Raw genomic sequence first — 19,564 nt, 5'->3', positions numbered from 1 at the left:
CAAATATACATTATATAACTCATATGGTGAAGGCCCCTTCCATCCTGGGCCAGACCTCCCTGCAGCGTCAAGGAATGCATTATAGTATGTTCCTTGTATTACATTAGCTGGAATGCCATTGTATAGCATGAACTTGCTGAAGGCTTTCCGTGCTTCCTGTTGTTTACCACCAAACACTTGCGGGATGGTTGGCTGGTAGGCATCTTGTTGCCTAAAGGTAGATGGATCCTGTTAAAAAAGGGGATCTGGGGAACGAGTTTGTGGTCAGGCTTGGGGCCGTGGGATATCTCTTGTGCCAGTGCTTCTCTTCCTCTCAGCTTCTTGCACTGGTGCAGCTGAGCCAGATCCACCAGCTCCTCTTGCTTACTCATATGCTCTCATATGCTCTCATATTCTCAAAATGAAAACTTTGTCTACTCTCTGCCAAAGTCTGCTGGTAAATCTCCCATTCAGCCTCTGATTCGAACTCACCAGGTGTAGGCCTATATTCAGTATCATCTCCTCTATGGATCTCTACATCAGGCCTCTCTAGAACTGCCTCATCAAAAGCTATTTGTTGTCTTTCCCTCTCAGCTTTCTTTGTTTGTACTCCTCTCAAGTTTTGTGCCATAGCCAATTTCACTTGGCTCGGAACATTTCGGCATGAGGCAACATCCTTGCCTGTTCCAGAAAAATGTTGCTTTAACCTAGTTGCTCCTCCAGAATTTAGAATCTTTCCACAGTAGTTACACTTTGACTTCTTTTTGTCCTCGGACATCGGGACTCCATGTAGCCATGCTATATCCTCCATTGTGTAAGAATTAAGAAATATCTTATTTTTTATACTGTTACATAAAAAAGCATGTATTAGTAACTATTACAGACTTAAGGTAAAGTATTAAACACTTATGTTGAGGAAGACCTTAGGAGGTGAAAAATAACCCAATTCCATGTGCCCATGCCAATTGAACATCACCCCATATCAGTCCTTTAAAGGACTTGCAGAAATCATACAAATCTGCTGATTCGGTATATCGAATCTGAATCCGGCATACCGGATCATAATAACTTACAGATATAAGGTCACGGAGAGCAAACGGAATGCTCCAGATTGAATCCGGCATACCGGATCAAAATTGTCCTTTCAGACATGGATCCAGCATGCCGAATCCAAACTTGTCCTTTAAATCTGAAAAATTCATTTTTTTTAATGGGTGAAAAAAAAAATGACTCCATGAGGCTGTAGAGCATTCAAACTTGTCTAACATATATGAAAATCACATCCAAACAATAAGTATTTATCCTATTTTTTTCAATTTCTTTTTTGAAAAAGTTCATTTTCTTTTAAAAAAATTAATAACCAGAAAAAAATTCGGATTCCATCAAGTGATAGATTGGCCAAAGTTGTGTAACATAACTTAAAATCACATGAATTTATCAAGGTTTCATCAATTTTTTTTGAAAAAAATAGATTTAGGGAAAATGGCTTACCTTTCAAAAATCCTTCAAGAACTTGATGAATCTTGCAAAAGTGAACTTCAATCTTCAGTTTGGAAGCAAAATCACCTTCCAAAGCTTTCAATCCATGAAAAAAATGAAGAGTAGAAGAGAGGTAACAGAGGGCTTCTTGACAGAACTCGCCGAGATTAGTGAGTTCTGTCGAGATGGCTCTTAAAAACTTAAGTTAAATGGGTAAAACCCTTAACCGAGACCCGAAACATGCCCCATGACCAGAGATCTCGCCTAGATCTTGGCGAGATATTGAACTTTTCTGTTTCGATCCCCATCTCGACTCGGTGTTTCGAAAAACTGAGAAACTCGGCGAGATCTCGCGAGTTCTCGAACCATGCTTATAGATGGGAGATTAGTAGCAAAGTTTGGAACGTGGAGAACAGAATCAAGGGATATAGAAGAGGTGACCTGTACACTTGACACTACCCTTACCAAAAGGTTAAGGAAAGTCAACCATAAACAATTCTAACCTTACCCCTACCTGAGGAGACAGAATAGGAGTCATAACACTGAGACATATCAGTCATGTGATCAGTACCTCAAAAATCAATGACCTAAGAAGAGGAAGTAGCTGAGGTAGAGACCCGTAAGGTTGAAGCTGAAGAATCTGACATGGTGTTATAGAAGAGGAGCTACTCAACTGTGACATAACCTGCCAAAAAGCAGCAAGATCTTCCCTTGTGAGGGAACTGCTGTCATAATTGTCAAGATGTCCTGGTGCCCAAGCAATTTTTTTGGGATCTAGGCGACTGTCGCCTTAGTGCAAAGCGCTGGTTTTATTGGTATTGAACAAGGTTTGGCATTTATTTATGCCAAATATCATTTAATTAAATGTTTACTTAATATATTATTCATGAATAAGTAAATAACCCCCTATTTGAATCCAATAAAAATAGTTTAAAAATCAAATAGTCAACCCCCCAATTCAAGAACAAAAACTAGATTTTCGGCAGTAGGTAAAATTTTCAACTTTTAAATGCTGGGGTTTTTCTCAAATATAAAAATTCTATATATCTTATTATACAAAAACATCACTAAAAACCAAAAGAGCGGTAAAATAATCTTTTGTTTTGATGTCTAAAACTTTATTTTCATTCAGGGTGATTTTAAACAGCATTCACACAGACCAAGTAAGGTTTGACTGGAACATAACTCCTTCAAATAAATCAGATTTAGGCAATCTTGGATTTGTTGGAAAGCTGGTTTTATGCTCAACCTAATACAAAAAGTCTTGTTAGAAACCAGAATCTAAATAAACAAGTCAAGAGAAGAAGAAGAGAGAAGAAGAAGAAGAAGAGATTTGTTTCATATTTTTTTCTTTGAAGGAAATACATCTATTTATAGTTGGTCCATCATAACCATCTACAAGCTAAGTCACCCAACACCCACCTATATTTGACAATGAAAGCATCCTCCCAATTAAGGCTGCCTCCCTTTGTTGACAATGGAGGAGGCTTCCAAGTCCCAACAACCACCTACATTTGACAATGGAGGCAGCTTCCCAATTAAGGCTGCCTCCCATTGTTGACAATGGAGGAGGCTAAATACCCCTAACACCCTAAATATCCTGGAATTACAAGTAAGGATAGAAAAAGAAGAAAATTACATATAAACCCAGAAAACCCAAAATGTAAGACAAAATACCCCTAGACTTTCAACACTCCCCCTCAAGCTGGAGCATATAGGTTACCCATGCTCAGCTTGTTACAACCATAGTTCAAGATCTCATCTCGTCTCGCCATTTCGGGCAGGTCAAGATTTCCGAAATATCCGAAATTTACCGAAATATGGTATTTTTTCTGCCATATTTCGGCAGTCCATCTCGGTGGGTTATTGGCCATATTTAGGCCTGATACTTCATATACACCCTTATTTAAGCTAAATAAATACTTTTAAACCTTCATATTGCAAAAAAAAATGAACTCAAAGTGGTATTTTGGGTTTGCACCCTTGATTGACAGTATACGGTCGGTCCCTGATGTATAAATAGTTAAATACACATTGTTTAAGTAATATACCGAAATTTCGACGAAATTTCACAAAATATACCGAAATTTAGACTTTTTCATTTCGTATGGTCATCTTGTCTCGACAGTATCGAGAGATCCAAAATATACCGAAATATGAACGATATATCACGAGATTTTGAACCATGGTTACAGCAGAAGCGAAAACTAGGAGCAAATAATGACTTGGTAAACAAGTCAACAAGCTGATCTGAAGACAAAACAAAATGAGTCTCAACTAGCTTCTTCATCACTGCATCTCGGACAATGTGACAGTCCACCTCAATGTGCGTGGTCCGCTCATGATAGACAGGAGTGCTCACAATATATATAGCTGCCTGGTTGTCACAATACATCTTCATTGGCATAGGCACAAGAAAACCCATCTTAAGAAGGAGAGACTTGAGCCACATCAACTCTGCCGTAGTATGAGCCATAGCTCTGTAATCAGCCTCAGCACTTGACCTGGCGATAGTAGTTTGCTTCTTACTGCGCCAAGTAACCAAATTGCCCCCAACAAACATATAATAGCCTATGGTGGAGCGACAATCACTAGCCGAACCAACCCAATCAACATCTGAGTATCCAACTAAATCCATATGCCGATTAGGACGATAAATCAATCCTTTACCTGGAACATCCTTCAAATAACGAAGAATACGGACAGCAGCATCCCAATGTGCTTTTTGTGGAGACTGCATGAATTGACTAAGGACACCAACAATGAAAGAAATGTCTGGTCTGGTAACTGTAAGATAGATCAGCCTCCCAACCAAACTCCTGTACTGGTGCACATCTTTGAGAGGACCACCATCATCTACTCAAACTTCTGATGAGGATCCATAGGTATATGCACTGGCTTTGATGCAAGCATACCAGTGTCAGATAAAAGATCTAAAACATATTTTCTCTGGGATAGGCTGATGCCTTTCTTGCTTCTCACAACCTCAAGGAAGTAGTGGAGGTCACCTAGATCCTTGGTCTGAAAATGTTGCTGTAAATATATATATTTTTTATCTCTGCAATACTAGCCACATCATCATCTGAAACTATGATATCATCCACATAAACAACCAAGATAACTAGTTTACCATTACGTCGTCGAACGAACACAGAATGATCAGAGTAGCATTATGAGAAACCACAAGACATCACGGTACTATTGAACTTTTCAAACCAAGCTTTGGGTGACTGTTTGAGACCATAGATTGCCTTTCACCATTTGCAAACCCAAGTACTGTTCTCCCCTTGAGCAACATACCCTGGAGGTTGCTCCATAAACACCTCCTCATGGAGATCACCATACAAAAAGGCATTCTTAATATCCAATACAATGACCAATCATAGTTAACAACTAGAGAAATAAGTAATCGAACAAAGTTGAGCCATGCAACAGGGGAGAAAGTCTTGAAGTAATCAACACCATAAGTCTGTGTATAGCCCTTGGCAACCAAACAGGCCTTGAGCTGCTCAACAGAGTCATCAGGGAGGTATTTAATAGTGTAAACCCAATGTTACTTAACTAAGTCCTTACCAGGAGGCAGATCAACTAAACTCCAAGTGTTACGAGTCAAGAGGGCATCCATTTCTACATCCATGGCAGTTTTCCAACCAGGAAGACGAAGAGCTTTAGTATAATGATTGGGAATAGGGGTAGTAGATAAAGATAAGGCAAAATTATGTATGAAAGATGGTAAGTGGGGGAGGGAAACATACCGATCAATATGGTATACAACATTGGACTGTTGGGTGCATGAACGTGTACCTTTGCGCAAGGCGACTGGTAAGTCATTAGTCAGAGGAGGCAGATCGTCACCGGAGGAAGAAGCTGGTAGAGGTGGAGAAACAATTAGAGTAGTAGAAATCTCAAATTATTGCACTGGCTTGTCCCGGCGCTGATAGACTTGTAACGGTGGTGGATCCGAAAAGGGAACTAAGATAGGAACAGGTGAAGGAGCAGCAACGGTTCACTCATCCCCAGAAACAGTGGGAGATGGAGAGAAGTAAGAACTTCCTTAAAAAAAAGTGACATCAGCACTCACGAAATACCGGTGGGACACAGGATCATAACACTTGTACCCTTTCTGGAGACAAGAATAACCTAGGCAAACACATTTAGTTGACCATGGGGAAAATTTATCAGAGATACTGTGTAAGTTTTGCATAAAACAAACACACCCAAACACACGTGGTGATAAATTAAAGGAAGACAGACCGGGAAAGACAACAAATAAGGGGGACTTATCGGCAACAATAGATGAAGGCATGCAGTTAATCAAATAACAAGCGGTTAGCACTCCCTCATACCAAAACTGCTTTAGAACATGCATATGAAACATTATAGTACGTGCTACTTCAAGAAGATGTCTATTTTTGCGTTCCGCCACTCCATTTTGTTGTGGAGTGTAGGAAAAACTGGTCTGATGAATAATACGACGGGCAGTACAAAAAACTGAAATATCATTCTGAACATATTCCAAAGCATTATCACTACGAAAATTTTTAATAGAAGTGCCAAACTGAGTTTGTATTTCATTATAAAAATATTGGAATACAGATAAAAATTCGGAACGATCCTTCAAGAGATATAACCATGTAAGACGGGAATGGTCGTCCACAAAAGTGACAAAGTACATGAACTCATGTTTATTCTTGACACGACAAGGACCCCAAATGTCCGAATGGATTAAAGAAAATAAAGATGGACTACGTTCCACTGTGTACAAGGGAAGGACACACGATGATGTTTTCCCAACTCACAGGCTTCACATTCTAATCTAGACAAGAACTTAAATGAAGGAAATAACAACTTTAACCTAACTAAAGACAAGTGACCTAACCGACAGTGCCACTGGAAAGGAGTCATACCACCAACAGGAGTAATAGCAGCAGCAGAAGTAGCACCACCACTGTTGAGTGAGGTGGAGCAGCAGAAGTAATAGCTAAAGACTTGTCGTCCCCCATGACACAGACTCAATACTTAGCAACAAGGTACCAACTACCAAGTACCCAAATTGACAATGAAGAAGTCCAAGGAAAAAGATATCCTCAAGTAACTAGCAGTAGTAACCCCCCACAACAATAAACCGAACTTCAATTTAATCAAACCCAAATTAGGGCAGGAATAACCACCAAAGGACTGCCTTAGAGAAATCGAGTCACTATCAGTTTTTTTTTTTTTTTTTTTGTTGACAAAACTCAAATCGAAGAAGAAAAACCAGCACCACAACTAATGACTCAAATCAGCAATGAAAGAGCCTCAAAACAGAAGGTAAGAATCACTGGATCAGCAGAGGTCAACCCAACAAACCAATGATAAAAGGCAAGGCAAAATCGATATAGGCAGGGTTTTAGAGTACCATCACTAATGAAGAATGAGGGGCCGGCCACCAAAAAAAAGAATGTAATAACATCAGCAATAATAGAAGAACCACCACTGACAACCTTGAATCAATTAGCAGCAACCAAGAAGGGAAGAAAAAACCAACATCGATCTCAAGTTCAAACCCTGAAACTCCTTATCGTTTTTGCAAGGAGAAGAACCAGCACTGAAGATACTCAGATCTTCGAATCATCACCAACAGTCACCATAAAAAAAATGACACAATAAGAGCACTCCTATTCATCATACGAGGAGGCTTAAACTGAATCATGATCTGCAATAGGTGGCTGCACACCACAAACCTTAGAGTAAGGAGACAATCAGCAGAGGAGATGAAAGGAAGCCCTTGACTTGTTTACCACAGCTCTGAAACCATGTTAGAAACCAGAATCTGAATAAACAAGTCGAGGAGAAGAAGAGATTTGTTTCATAATTTTTTCTTTGAAGGAAATACATCTATTTATAGATGGTCCATCGTAAACATCTACAAGCAAAGTCACCCAACATCCACCTACATTTGACAATGGAGGCAGCTTCCCGATTAAGGCTGCCCCCCTTTGTTGACAATGGAGGAGTCTCCCAACACCCACCTACATTTGACAATGGAGGCAGCCTCCCAATTAAGGCTGCCTCCCTTTGTTGACAGTGGAGGAGGCTAAATACCCCTAACACCCTAAATATCCTGGAATTACAAGTAAGGACAGAAAAAAAGAAAATTACATATAAACCCAGAAAACCCAAAATGTAAGACAAAATACCCCTAGACTTTCAACAAGTCTCATTCAAAAGTAAAATCATTTGACCAGTCAAACTTATTAGAGAACAAGAACATTTCTCTAAATCGAGATCAGTTTAATTACTTATAGATAAATCATATTTTGCAAGAACAGTATAAACCAAATGTGAGACTAGGTACACCAGGACAAGATCATTTCCAAGAACAATATAAACCAAATTTATATTTTGATTGTTTTTAACTTTCAATAGCTTGCTTCTTCAGTTTTGTTGTATTTCTAGCTCTATGTTGATTTTTGATGACTTGATGTGGCTTAATATTAATTTTTGAGCAAATTACATGCACCCCCTTGTAGTTTGAAACAAAATCAAACACCCCCTTTAGTTTCACTATTTACGTGTACCCCCTGGATTTGTCGACGACTTACAAATAAACCCTACTGTTATGTGAAAATCGTTAGTTGTAGTTAAACTTTTCAAATACCCTATTTTACCCTTAAGTTTTTCCCATGGACCATTTTACCCTTATGAGACATAAGGGTAAGCCCAAACCCTTCTCCCCCAAAACCTTCCATTGTCATCTTCCTCCATCTATCTCTTTCTTCTCCGGCGATCTGTGAAGAACTAAATCATTTCTGGCAATCTCCAAAGAAAGAAGTCATCGGAAAAATGGATTCTCTAATCTCTATTGCATTTGTCCGTTCTTGCCTTCTTGGTTCTTTCTTCTCTACTCTTTCTGTACAGACAAAAAAAGAGGGAGATCAAAGGATGAAGATTCGCTTAGAATTGATGAGAATTGATTCTTGTGTTGTTCTGTAATCCATTTTCTTTCTTATTATTCTTGCTACTGCTTCCCCTTTGTTCCTGCCATTTGCATTACAACTGGATCTGAGAAACATTGTTAAAACTCCCCAGGTTTTTAACCCATTTGGCCTGAAAATTTGTGAAGTATTCGTCAATCATCAAGCGAACCAGCCTGCAAAATTTGAGCCTGAACCAAGTTGGGTTTGTGAGATTTGAATCCATCTTCAAGGCTGTTATATGCATTCCGCCTAGAACAGTTTCAGAGATTTTCTTAATTTTTTTGTCGATTATTGGATTTGCTATTGGTTGCATTCAAGAGGTTTGGGGGCTGATATCTTAACCCTAAATCCTTAACTGATTTGGAGCCTTGGGTGAGGAGAAGTATCCTTTCCAAGAACAGCCTCTCTACCGTGTCCTGTTTTGTTGGAGGAAGAAGAAGACTGATTCTTCCTAATTGCAAACAAGGCCAGATACTTGTCAATTACACGAAATTTGATTTGGTTCTGATGGTTAGATCTGAAGTTATGATCTACTTCTACTGAGAATATGATTCTAAAAACAAAATCTTAGAACAGTGAGTGTGACACATGCCATGATCAGACTAGAAAAGAGAATGAATCGAGACTGACAGCGAGTTGGCGGTAACAATAGAATACCAATCTGAAGCGAGATTCAGAATTCGGTTCAAAATAGAGAGAATTGAGAGAAAGATTGGAATTCAGATTTTTCCTGAAATTAGTAGAAAGATCTGAATTGGAAAACAGAAATAAATTAAGTTTAAAGCTACTATCCAGATTTGAAAATAGAAATTCAAAAATCAGATTCTAGTGTTGTTGAGAGAAATTCAACCCCTATAGTAATCTTCATGTCTATTCCAAAGGATGAAGATTCGGCTAGAATTGAGAGAAAGAAATAGGAAGGGAAAAGAGGGTTTGAAGGGAAGAAGAAGAAGAATTGGCCAGATTCTGAACAGATGCCGACGCTTCTGGGACGGTGGTCATCGGAGAGAGCATTTGAACAGGCGCCGGAAAAGTTCTTACAGAGCAATGAGAGGAATTTTGGATGGGTGCTGTGACTCAGAATCGCAGGTGGGGATTGCAGGAGGAGGAAGAAGAAGATTTGGGGATTTTAGGGTTGAGGATGTAAAAAAGGGTTGAAGTGAGCGGAATTTTGGAGGGGTGGTGTGACTCTGGATCGCAGGTGGGGCTTGCAGGAGGAGGAGGAGGAAGAAGAAGATTTGGGGATTTTAGGTTTGAGGATGTAAAAAAGGGTAGAAATGGTATTTCCATTTTATCATTTTAGTTCAAGGTATAAAAGGGTAAAAATGTCTTTTTACTTTCATAATTAACAGCTCACTAACACCGTCAGTCATCAAGGGGTTATACGTAAAAATGAAACTACAGGGGATGTTCTGTTATTGTTTCAAACATCAGGAGGGATACATGTAATTTGCTCTTAATTTTTTGATGATATAAGCTATCTATTGTAGCATACTAAATAATGTCAGAAAAGAGGGGAAATAAAAAATAACACTTGGGGGCCTGGGTCGCTTAGGCAACGCCTAGGCGGGGGTGCCTTGTCGCCTAAGCACTTAGGCATCCCTCTACCGCCTTGGGTCTCCTTGACAACTATGACTGCTGTATATCTATAGTCTAGAGGGATACCCCATGGGTTCGGTTTCAGCCATCACAGTGTGTACTCTAGCTCCTCCTCTCCTGGTATCACGCATACCGATAGGTGCAGTTCTAGGGGGACGCCCATGAAGCTCCCAACAGGTTTCCTGAGTGGTCATGGGTTTGCCTTAATGATCACATCTTAGTCTTTCTCTGTCATCCCCATGGTTTGGCCCTTGGCCCTTGGCCCGCTTCGTCTACCATGCCAACCTCTCCGGGAGCTAGAGGCAAGAGCAGATCTCTCGAGGGATGGTGCAGTTTCCAGGGCCACTTGTCTGGTTTCTTTACTTTGCAAATATTCACAAACCTTATTTAAAGATGGAAGGGGTGATTGGCCCAAGATTTGCATCCAGATTGGTTCATATTCTGGGTTCAGCTCGCCAAAAGGAATCAACACACGTTCCTTCTCAAATGTTCTGTAGACCTTTGCCTCATCCTCGCGGTTGGACTGTTGGAGGTCTCTATAGTGGTCATACTCTTCCCAGAGACTATGGCCATTTGCCCACCAATTCTTCATTCCGAAAAACAAAAGCACTGTGATCTCGGCGAGATCTCGCCAAATCTTGAGGATCTCAACCTTGTCGAGACAAGCTTTCGAACTATGAAATTACCCTTAATACCCTTATTAAATAAACTCTAACATCTACATATCTTTAACTATGTCCACATATTTACTCGAAACACTTCTCTTCCTCAACACTAGCCAAGTTAACTCTTCAGGAACTCTATTATAAGCTTTTTCTAAGTCAATAAAGACCACATGGAGATCCTTCTAACAAGGAAATAAATAAGCAATAAAATTATAAAAGACTAATCCTAGATAGACCTCACGACCTGGTTCTATAGGTGAACCAGAAACTTGAACTGCAAGCGTGTAAAACTGGTTCAAACCAGAACCACAAGCTATGGTTGTGATCTGGTCTTCTTTTTCCTGTGGTGGTACTTCAGAGAGTACTTCAACTTTTTTATGCTATAAATTAGCTAAGTCACGTCCAAAATCATTAGGAATTTGAGTCCAAATATTATTCTAAGTCTATATTTTGTTTTGTAGGGTCCTAGTTTAGTAGAAGTCTCAAATACAAGTCTATTTTGGCTATTTTTAGGAGTAGTTTGAGTTTGAAGTCAGTTTAGGATTGTTAGGGAGTCAGTTTATGAATACTATAATCTATATAACAGATGTAATGGCCTGTAGCCTGACCCACGGCTTTTGAGTAAAGTTTTCAGATTTTGTAAGCTGTGCTGCTGTGAGAGATTCATAGTGTTACTGGGTGGATTTCTGCTTGGTGGATTCCTGTCCTCTATCTTTCAGTATTATCTTCTACTTTATTCCACCAGATTCTACAGGTCAATTATCCATTCTCACTAAGTTGTGGCATCCCTATTTTCTGATCAATTCAGTTGTTTGATCTGTCATATCTCTCTGGTAGCTGATCAGATTTATGCCAAATTTGATCGGGTTTATGTTGTTTATGTACATTCTGGAATATTGTTTTGGAAAAATTTGAATCAGACCTTTGAATATTCAAGTCCCAACACTACTGCTCTGTTTTCCTATTTATACTGGGGCTACTCTGCACAGCCTTGTCTAGATCTCAGTTTCGGATATTCTGTAGGCAGATTCTAGTAACCAAGAGGATTACTCGACCTGAATATCAGTGCCATTCTAGTCATTATATTTTAGGTAATAAAATTTCTCTATTTCTCTATTTTTCTCTATTTTGGTGATTCTGTTCTGCAAATATAGTTCTAGTGTGGGACTAGTTTTGCATTCAAAATCCTATTGATTGAATTTTTGCTGTGATCTGATAGACTTCTCCCTTAAGAAATTTAATGGTGGGTCATGGGTGGTATGTGGTAAGACGAACTCTTTACACATGAGCCATTTTATATGGTAACTACTATACATGGCTTCTACGTATTTGAAAATTCTTTAACATGGTGCTAGCCGATTTCAGTGGTTTAGTGACTGTAATTGCTTTACTCATATTTGTTTTGTTTGCTTTCAGAGAAAAGGATAGCAATGTATCTTAGTGCAATAGGGCGGAAATTTCTGTCTACATATCGGTCATGTGGAACCTACATTGTATTCCTCACCATTCTCATTGTAGTATATCTGGTGACACCTAATTATATTTCTTTTGGGTACCTTTTCTTCCTTCTATTCTGGATCATTGGGAGACAACTTGTCGAGAAGATGAGAAAGCGCCTATGGTTTCCCCTAAAAATTTATGCACTTGTAGTGTTTATCTTCATTTATAGCTTGAGCATTTTCTCCAGCTTTGAGATGTGGTTGTCTAGAATAATTAATCTTTATCCTGACTTGGGCTATAACCCGAAAGCCTCATTGGTGGAGAATGTTTGGGAATCCCTGGCTGTTTTAATTGTCGTGCAACTGTATAGCTATGAAAGGAGACAGAGCAGGTACAATGGATTAGATGATCCCCATCAATTGGAACATGGAGCCCTCAGTTTTTTCAAAAGATTGTCAATTTGGCACAGTGATAAGATCTTATATCTTTCCTTGTTCTATGCATCATTATCTCCTATCAGTGCATTTGGATTTCTGTATCTTCTTGGCCCGGTCACCTGTTCAACATTACCCAAAGGTTCTAGAGTTCCATCCAAGTTGTTTTTAATTTACACAGGAATCTTGGTATTAACTGAGTATCTTTTCCAGATGTGGGGTAAACTGGCTGAGATGTTTCCTGGTCAAAGGCACTCTGCTTTGTCCCTTTTTCTGGGTTTTCAGCTATTTAAGCCTGGATTTTGGGGTCTGGAATCAGGATTGAGAGGGAAAGTTCTTGTGATAATTGCTTGTACCCTTCAGTATAATGTCTTCCGTTGGTTGGAAAGGATGCCTAATACTCTTGTAAATATAGGAAAATGGGAAGAGCCTTGTCCACTTTTTGTCTCAAATGAAGACAAGCCAACTGATATTTCTGTTTATACTGAGGAAAGTAGGCCATCTCCAAAAAAAAGGGCCGCAACAAGCAATTCATGGCCATCTTTGAGCTCTGGTATGCATCAAGGACCTGCTCCTGTGTCCTCTGAAACAGAACCAGAAGGTAGTGGCACCAGAAAATATTCCTTTGAGTATATCTGGGGAAGTTCTAGAGAAAGTAATAAGTGGAATAAGAAGCGGATTCTTGCCTTGAGAAAGGAGAGGTTTGACATGCAGAAGGCTACCTTAAAAATCTATTTGAAGTTTTGGGTAGAGAACTTATTCAACCTCCTTGGCCTTGAGATTATCATGATTGCTTTGCTTCTTGTGAGCTTTGCTGTACTAAATGCCATCTCTATATTATATATTGTGTGCCTTGCAGCCTGTGTCCTTTTGGACAGGCGTGTTATCCGTAAATTGTGGCCCATCTTTGTTTTCTCATTTGCTACTGTTCTGACTCTTGAGTACTTGGTTATATGGAAGAATCTGGTGCCGTGGAAGCATCATATTCCGAGTGAGACAAAAATGCGTTGTCATGACTGCTGGCTCTGCTGGAGAAGTTCGAATATTTATTTCAACTATTGCAAAAACTGTTGGTTAGGTATTTCTCTCTTTGTTAAACAACTGTCCTAATATGTAATGTAGTTTTCTTTCCATTTTTCATGTACAGTCGCTGACTTGATTCAGATCATATTTCCTAATGTTAATTGGCCATGAATCCTCAAACTCCAGCAAATGTTTGGATATTTAAAAAAAATAAAATGAAGTCAATCATCTATATGGTTATACTTTTCCTTGACGCACTGAGTGGATGTTTGGCTTGATGAGATTTTAAAGAAGTCTTAGATGAGGTTTGGTTCTAGTTTAGAGCTACTCAACAGATTCATAGTACTCTGCTGAGTACTTATTTATCTAATGAGGCAGTTTGGCAGATCTGAGTCTTCGATATTGATATAGGGCTTAATGCACCCCCCCCCCCTGCATAGATCTTTTTTCTTTCCCCCACACCCTGGTCCAGCTTCTAACATAAGCTCTTGTGCTGATTTTGTAGGTTTTATTGTTGATGATCCTCGAATGCTTATCAGCTATTATGTGGTTTTCATGCTTGCATGTTTCAAACTCCGTTCTGATAAGTTAGCTGGCTTCTCCGGTTCACAGACATACCATCAAATGATATCTCAGCGTAAGAATGCATCAGTTTGGAGGGATCTCTCATTCGAAACTAAAAGCCTGTGGACATTGCTAGACTATCTGAGGCTTTACTGCTATTGCCATTTATTGGATCTTGTTCTTGCTTTAATTCTAATAACTGGAACTCTTGAGTATGACATTCTGCACCTTGGTTACCTTGGTTTTGCTCTTGTATTTTTTCGAATGAGACTTGAGATACTGAAGAAGAAGAATAAAATCTTCAAGTTCTTGCGAATGTACAATTTTGCTCTTATTGTTCTTTCTCTAGCATATCAATCTCCTTTTCTGGGAGACTTTAGTGCTCGGAAGTGTGAATATGAGGTCATTGGATTTTACAAATATGACTATGGGTTTCGGATAACTTCAAGATCTGCACTAGTTGAGATTGTCATTTTTATGCTGGTATCTCTGCAATCGTACATGTTTTCTTCTCAGGAATTTGATTATGTATCAAGATACCTTGAAGCAGAGCAGATTGAGGCCTTAGTCCATGAACAAGAGAAGAAAGCAGCATGGAAGACAGCACAGTTGCTGCATATTCGTAAGTGTGAGGAACAAAAACACCAGCGCAACTTGCAAGTGGAGAAGATGAAGTCTGAGATGCTCAACCTACAAATCCAGCTTCACAGCATGAACTCCACAGCAAAGTATGATAATCCTTATCCTGAAAGTGAAGGCCTCAGAAGAAGGAGAACTTCTTCTCTAAGCTCAAATAGAGGGACTGCAACCCCAGATAATGAAGAAAATATTATCAGGAGGCAGGATCTGAATTACAGCACAGACTCATTATTCCATTTTGAAATGCATGATTCTCCTACAAGTATAAAAACTGAAAGTTCTAGAGCGGCTGAGTTTGCTCAGAATTCAATGGATGAAATTACTGAACTTGAAGAAAAGGGTGCTAATAGTGCATTTTTGGAGTCAGGCAGAAGAGAGAAGGGAAAAGGCCAAGCAAAGGGCAACCCATTAAAATCTGCAGTTCATCTCATTGGTAATGGTGTTTCTCGAGTACAATCATTCGGAAATCAAGCAGTGACCAACCTTGTGAGCTTCTTGAACATAGCCGAAGAAGATTCAGATTCTAATGATTACTACTCCTCTGCAGAGGATGGTCTGTATGATGAGATAGAGAGCCAGAATGTAAGGTATGAGCGTTTGGATCGAACAACTTCCCTACAATCTGGAAGTGAGAAGACCATATCTGAAGATGCTAGCCTGCAAATAGGAAGAATCTTCCGTTACGTATGGTCACAGATTCGTTCTAATAATGATTTTGTATGTTACTGTTGCTTTTTTCTTGGCTTCCTATGGAACTTCAGTTTGCTTTCAATGGTCTACCTTGCAGCTATTTTCTTATATGCCCTATGTGTAAATACTGGCCCAAGTTATATTTTTTGGGTTATTATGCTAATATACACAGAAGTCTATATCTTGCTTCAATACCTGTATCAAATCATCATCCAACACTGTGGGTTGACCATCCAGTGGAGCCTGCTGCAGGAATTAGGATTTCCAGCTCATAAAATCACTTCGTCTTTTGTTGTTAGCACTTGGCCTCTCTTTTTGGTATATTTATTTACCCTTCTGCAGAGTTCAATAACTGCAAAAGATGGTGAATGGATGTCAGTTACAGAACTGAAATCTTTTAAGAGGAGAGTTCTTTACCAGGAAGAGGTTCCTGTGTGTTCTGGTTGGAACGGTAGAGTTCAGCGGGTGCTTTTACCAGCACAAAATGTTATAAGAATGATCATAAGAATCTTATGTAGATATTGGAAATCACTGACACAAGGAGCAGAATCTCCTCCTTATTTTGTGCAACTTTCAATGGAAATTAAATTGTGGCCAGAGGATGGGATTCAGCCAGAGAGGGTTGAATCAGGAGTAAACAAGTTACTTAAGAATGTTCATGATGAGAGATGCAAGGAAAAGAACCCTGATTCTCGCCATTCTGCAAGCAGGGTTCGTGTTCAAAGCATTGAAAGAAGCCAAGAAAACCCAGATGTGGCCCTGGCTGTTTTTGAGGTGGTATATGCTTCCCCTTTGACAGACTGCCCCCCGAAGGAGTGGTATAAGTCTCTAACTCCTGTAGCTGATGTAGCAAAGGAAATTCTTACAGCTCAGCATCTAGGTCTTGTTGAGGAGACAGGATTTCCTTACCCTATACTCTCTGTGATTGGTGGTGGAAAAAGAGAGATTGATCTTTATGCCTACATATTTGGTGCAGATTTGATGGTCTTCTTTTTGGTTGCCATTTTCTATCAATCTGTCATAAAAAATAACAGCCAATTTCTTGAGGTGTATCAGCTTGAGGATCAATTCCCAAAAGAGTTTGTATTTATCTTAATGGTAAACCTCTTTTCTTTCAATCCTTTAAAGTTCCTATATCGTATTATTTTTGAATTGGATGTGACAATAATATTATTGCTAATGTGCGGTACATTCATAGCTAGGAACTCAATAAATTAATTATGTTTGCTGCGTCCACTTTTTTCTGTGGCATACAATGTTGGAGTGCTAAGTTTCCTAGGCTAAGCTAAAAAGAGTTGATTCTGTGACCTTCTCCTGAGTGGTTGCATGATTCATCTACTGTGGTTATCATGTAAATATTTTACATTTGTGAACATTTAATGATTTAACCATCACCTTGTTGTCTTGACCAGTTGAAGTTATAACAGTTGTGTGTGAGTTGATTCTCTGCATAAATCATTTTAGTTAGACTAACTGCTTCTACTAAACTAGGTTCCTTAATGGGATAAATTGGTTTTCTTCTTGCAGATTCTATTTTTCTTGACTGTGCTTGACCGCATTATTTACCTCTGTTCATTTGCCACGGGAAAAGTTCTATTCTATCTTTCCAACTTCTTCCTCTTTACTTACTCGGTCACACAGTATGCTTGGTACATGGAGTCTTCACGCCTACGTGCCGGAGGACTAGCACTTCGTGCTATCTATCTCACAAAGGCAGTTTCTCTGGCACTACAGGCCATACAAATCCGATATGGAATTCCTCATAAAAGCACTTTATATCGGCAGTTCTTGACAAGCAAAGTTTCGCAGGTTTATTACTTCGGCTTTCGACTTTACCGTGCGCTGCCTTTCTTATATGAGTTGCGATGTGTACTTGACTGGTCATGCACGATCACATCTCTGACAATGTATGACTGGCTGAAGGTAATTTAATTGCAATCTTATCTTTCTATACATTGATCTTGGTGTATTTAGTTTAACTACATGAATCTTTGTATCTTTTACTGCTGCTACTACTCTTTCTTTTAATATTGGTAAAAAATTGCATGGTAGCTTTGATGGTAGGACATATGATCACCTGATCTGGTGCTCTTTGGTCAAGAGATCTATATGACTGGATCCCAGTTCTAGTGGATAGATGCCAGCTGTTGGAGAGACGAGTTCTTCGCATACTCATGCCCTTATATGCATGTTCTGTCAGGCTATCTATCTGGCAGTTATCCATTTGTGTATGTTATAATCTAAAGGTTGTAAGACGACAAGAGAAGATGGGAGTTGGAGGTAGAAGAAGAAGAAGAAGTTGGCTGTAATGAGTTGTGGGAGAGAATAGATTTCTCTCCCCTATTTTGATTCACTTAGCCACATAAGGGAAATTACATACCTACCCCCCATGCTAACATAAGATAGCTAAGGGAGGTAAAAAAAGTTAAAGCACAATACAACATAATAACTCAGTACCCAAAGTAGCCTTATTACATGAACTTTAACACTCCCCCTCAAGCTGGAGATTAAATGCCATACTTCTCAGTTTTCATAGAAGAGTAATGAACTGATGAGAGATGAGCCCTTTGGTGAAGATATCAACCTACTGATTGCATGTCCTTACAAAAAGGGTGCATATGTAGCCAGAGTCAATTTTTTCCCTTAATGAAATGACGATCCACCTCAATATGCGGTCATGTTGTACAGGAGTGTGGCTATACTTATAGCAGTCTTGTTATTACAATAGAGCCGCATAGGTGCCTTAGTATCAAATCCAGTTGATAACTTGAGAATTGGAGAATGACTTGGCTTATCAGATATGACATAGACCATCTTTATTTGTAATGTAGATATGCAGTACAAAGGGTGTCAAATGGGGAAAGTAGTACAAGGCTAGGTAGTACACAGTTTTGTCAATTTATTTGACTGGATTTTTTTTTTCTTTAACCAAAAACTATTGCCTCTTGGTTGAGAGAATATAGTCCTATGCTTGACATGGTAGTGCAGCTCATCTCTATCCTATGTTTGCCAGTAGATGAAAGTCAAAGCTAAAATCCAAACAATATTTTTCCTTAATGAATTTCTGCACAATCAAGTCCCTTAGGAAGTTCAGGGAGTGGTTGAAGTCGTACTTGCTTTACTCCTGTTAACTACATAATGCATAGATTTATAACCTGGAAATTTACTTTGACTTTTGAGGGACCTTTAAATGAATTCTTGGTTGTCTAATTGATTTTTTTATTGTATTGGAGTAGTTCTTTCAGTAATTTTCATATTTATTTCAAAATCTGATATCTATTTTTTTTTCTTAGTTGGAGGATATTCATTCAAGCTTGTATCTTGTCAAATGTGATGCGGATCTGAATAGAGCTAGACATCAGCAAGGACAGAAACAAACAAAAATGACCAAATTTTGCAATGGGATATGTCTCTTCTTCATATTAATATGTGTTATCTGGGCACCTATGCTGGTAAGGAACTTTAGAGCATAATGTTCTGATTTAGTTCCTAGTAAAATACCGCTGAAAATCTTGACCGAAGTTTTTGTTCAGGAACCAGAAATAATATTACCACTCACCCGTAATCTTTAAGAACTGTACAAAACGTGAGAATAAGAGTGTCGAAAATGTAACCTTTCATATTGCATCCTAAATCAGCTGTTCTAAAGTCCAAAGCTTTATAAGTTGGTCATAATTTTGTGTAATTAGTCCTTGGTGAATCATGAACTGTGATTCAAGTGAATGCTATTTACAAATATTTTATGAAGTTGTTATTCCGTTTATTCCTTTTAAGTTATCAGTTGCATTTATTTGTAACATAATAGTTCTAAACCTCCACAGAGGGTGGGCCTCGGTGCAAGCCGCGCAACGGTAAGGTTGCTCCGTCACAGGTTCAAGTCAGGAAACAGCCTCTCCACAAAGCAGGGGTAAGGCTGCGTACATTATGACCCTTCCCAGCCCCCACAGTGGCGGGAGTCTCGTGCAATGAATATGACCTTTTTTAATAGTTCTAAATCTCCGTTAATTTCACTAGTTTCGAACCTACGAAGACGAAATGGTAGGTGAAATACAAAACAAGCATTATTCCGGTTGAAATTTCATCGTTTCACCAA

The 19,564-nt window shown here is 39.0% G+C and overlaps 1 protein-coding gene across 3 annotated transcripts in view; it reads left to right on the top strand.

Moving 5' to 3' along the window:
• Positions 1-18,959, top strand: part of LOC122657993 (piezo-type mechanosensitive ion channel homolog) — a 105,511-nt gene extending 86,552 nt beyond the window's left edge. For all 3 annotated transcript variants that reach the window (XM_043852827.1, XM_043852826.1, XM_043852825.1), the window contains 4 exons: positions 12,098-13,633; positions 14,084-16,569; positions 16,999-17,394; positions 18,765-18,959. In XM_043852827.1, the coding sequence (XP_043708762.1) occupies positions 12,098-13,633; positions 14,084-16,569; positions 16,999-17,394; positions 18,765-18,944 (4,598 nt within the window). In that variant the 3' untranslated portion in view covers positions 18,945-18,959. The remainder of the gene's footprint in view (positions 1-12,097; positions 13,634-14,083; positions 16,570-16,998; positions 17,395-18,764) is intronic.
• The last annotated feature ends 605 nt before the right edge of the window (positions 18,960-19,564 follow it).

The sequence above is a fragment of the Telopea speciosissima genome, chromosome 4 (genome assembly GCF_018873765.1).
Source record: "Telopea speciosissima isolate NSW1024214 ecotype Mountain lineage chromosome 4, Tspe_v1, whole genome shotgun sequence".
Lineage (NCBI taxonomy): Eukaryota > Viridiplantae > Streptophyta > Magnoliopsida > Proteales > Proteaceae > Telopea > Telopea speciosissima.
The sequence above is the reverse complement of the archived record's forward strand: the minus strand, read 5'-3'. Positions and strand labels throughout refer to the sequence as shown.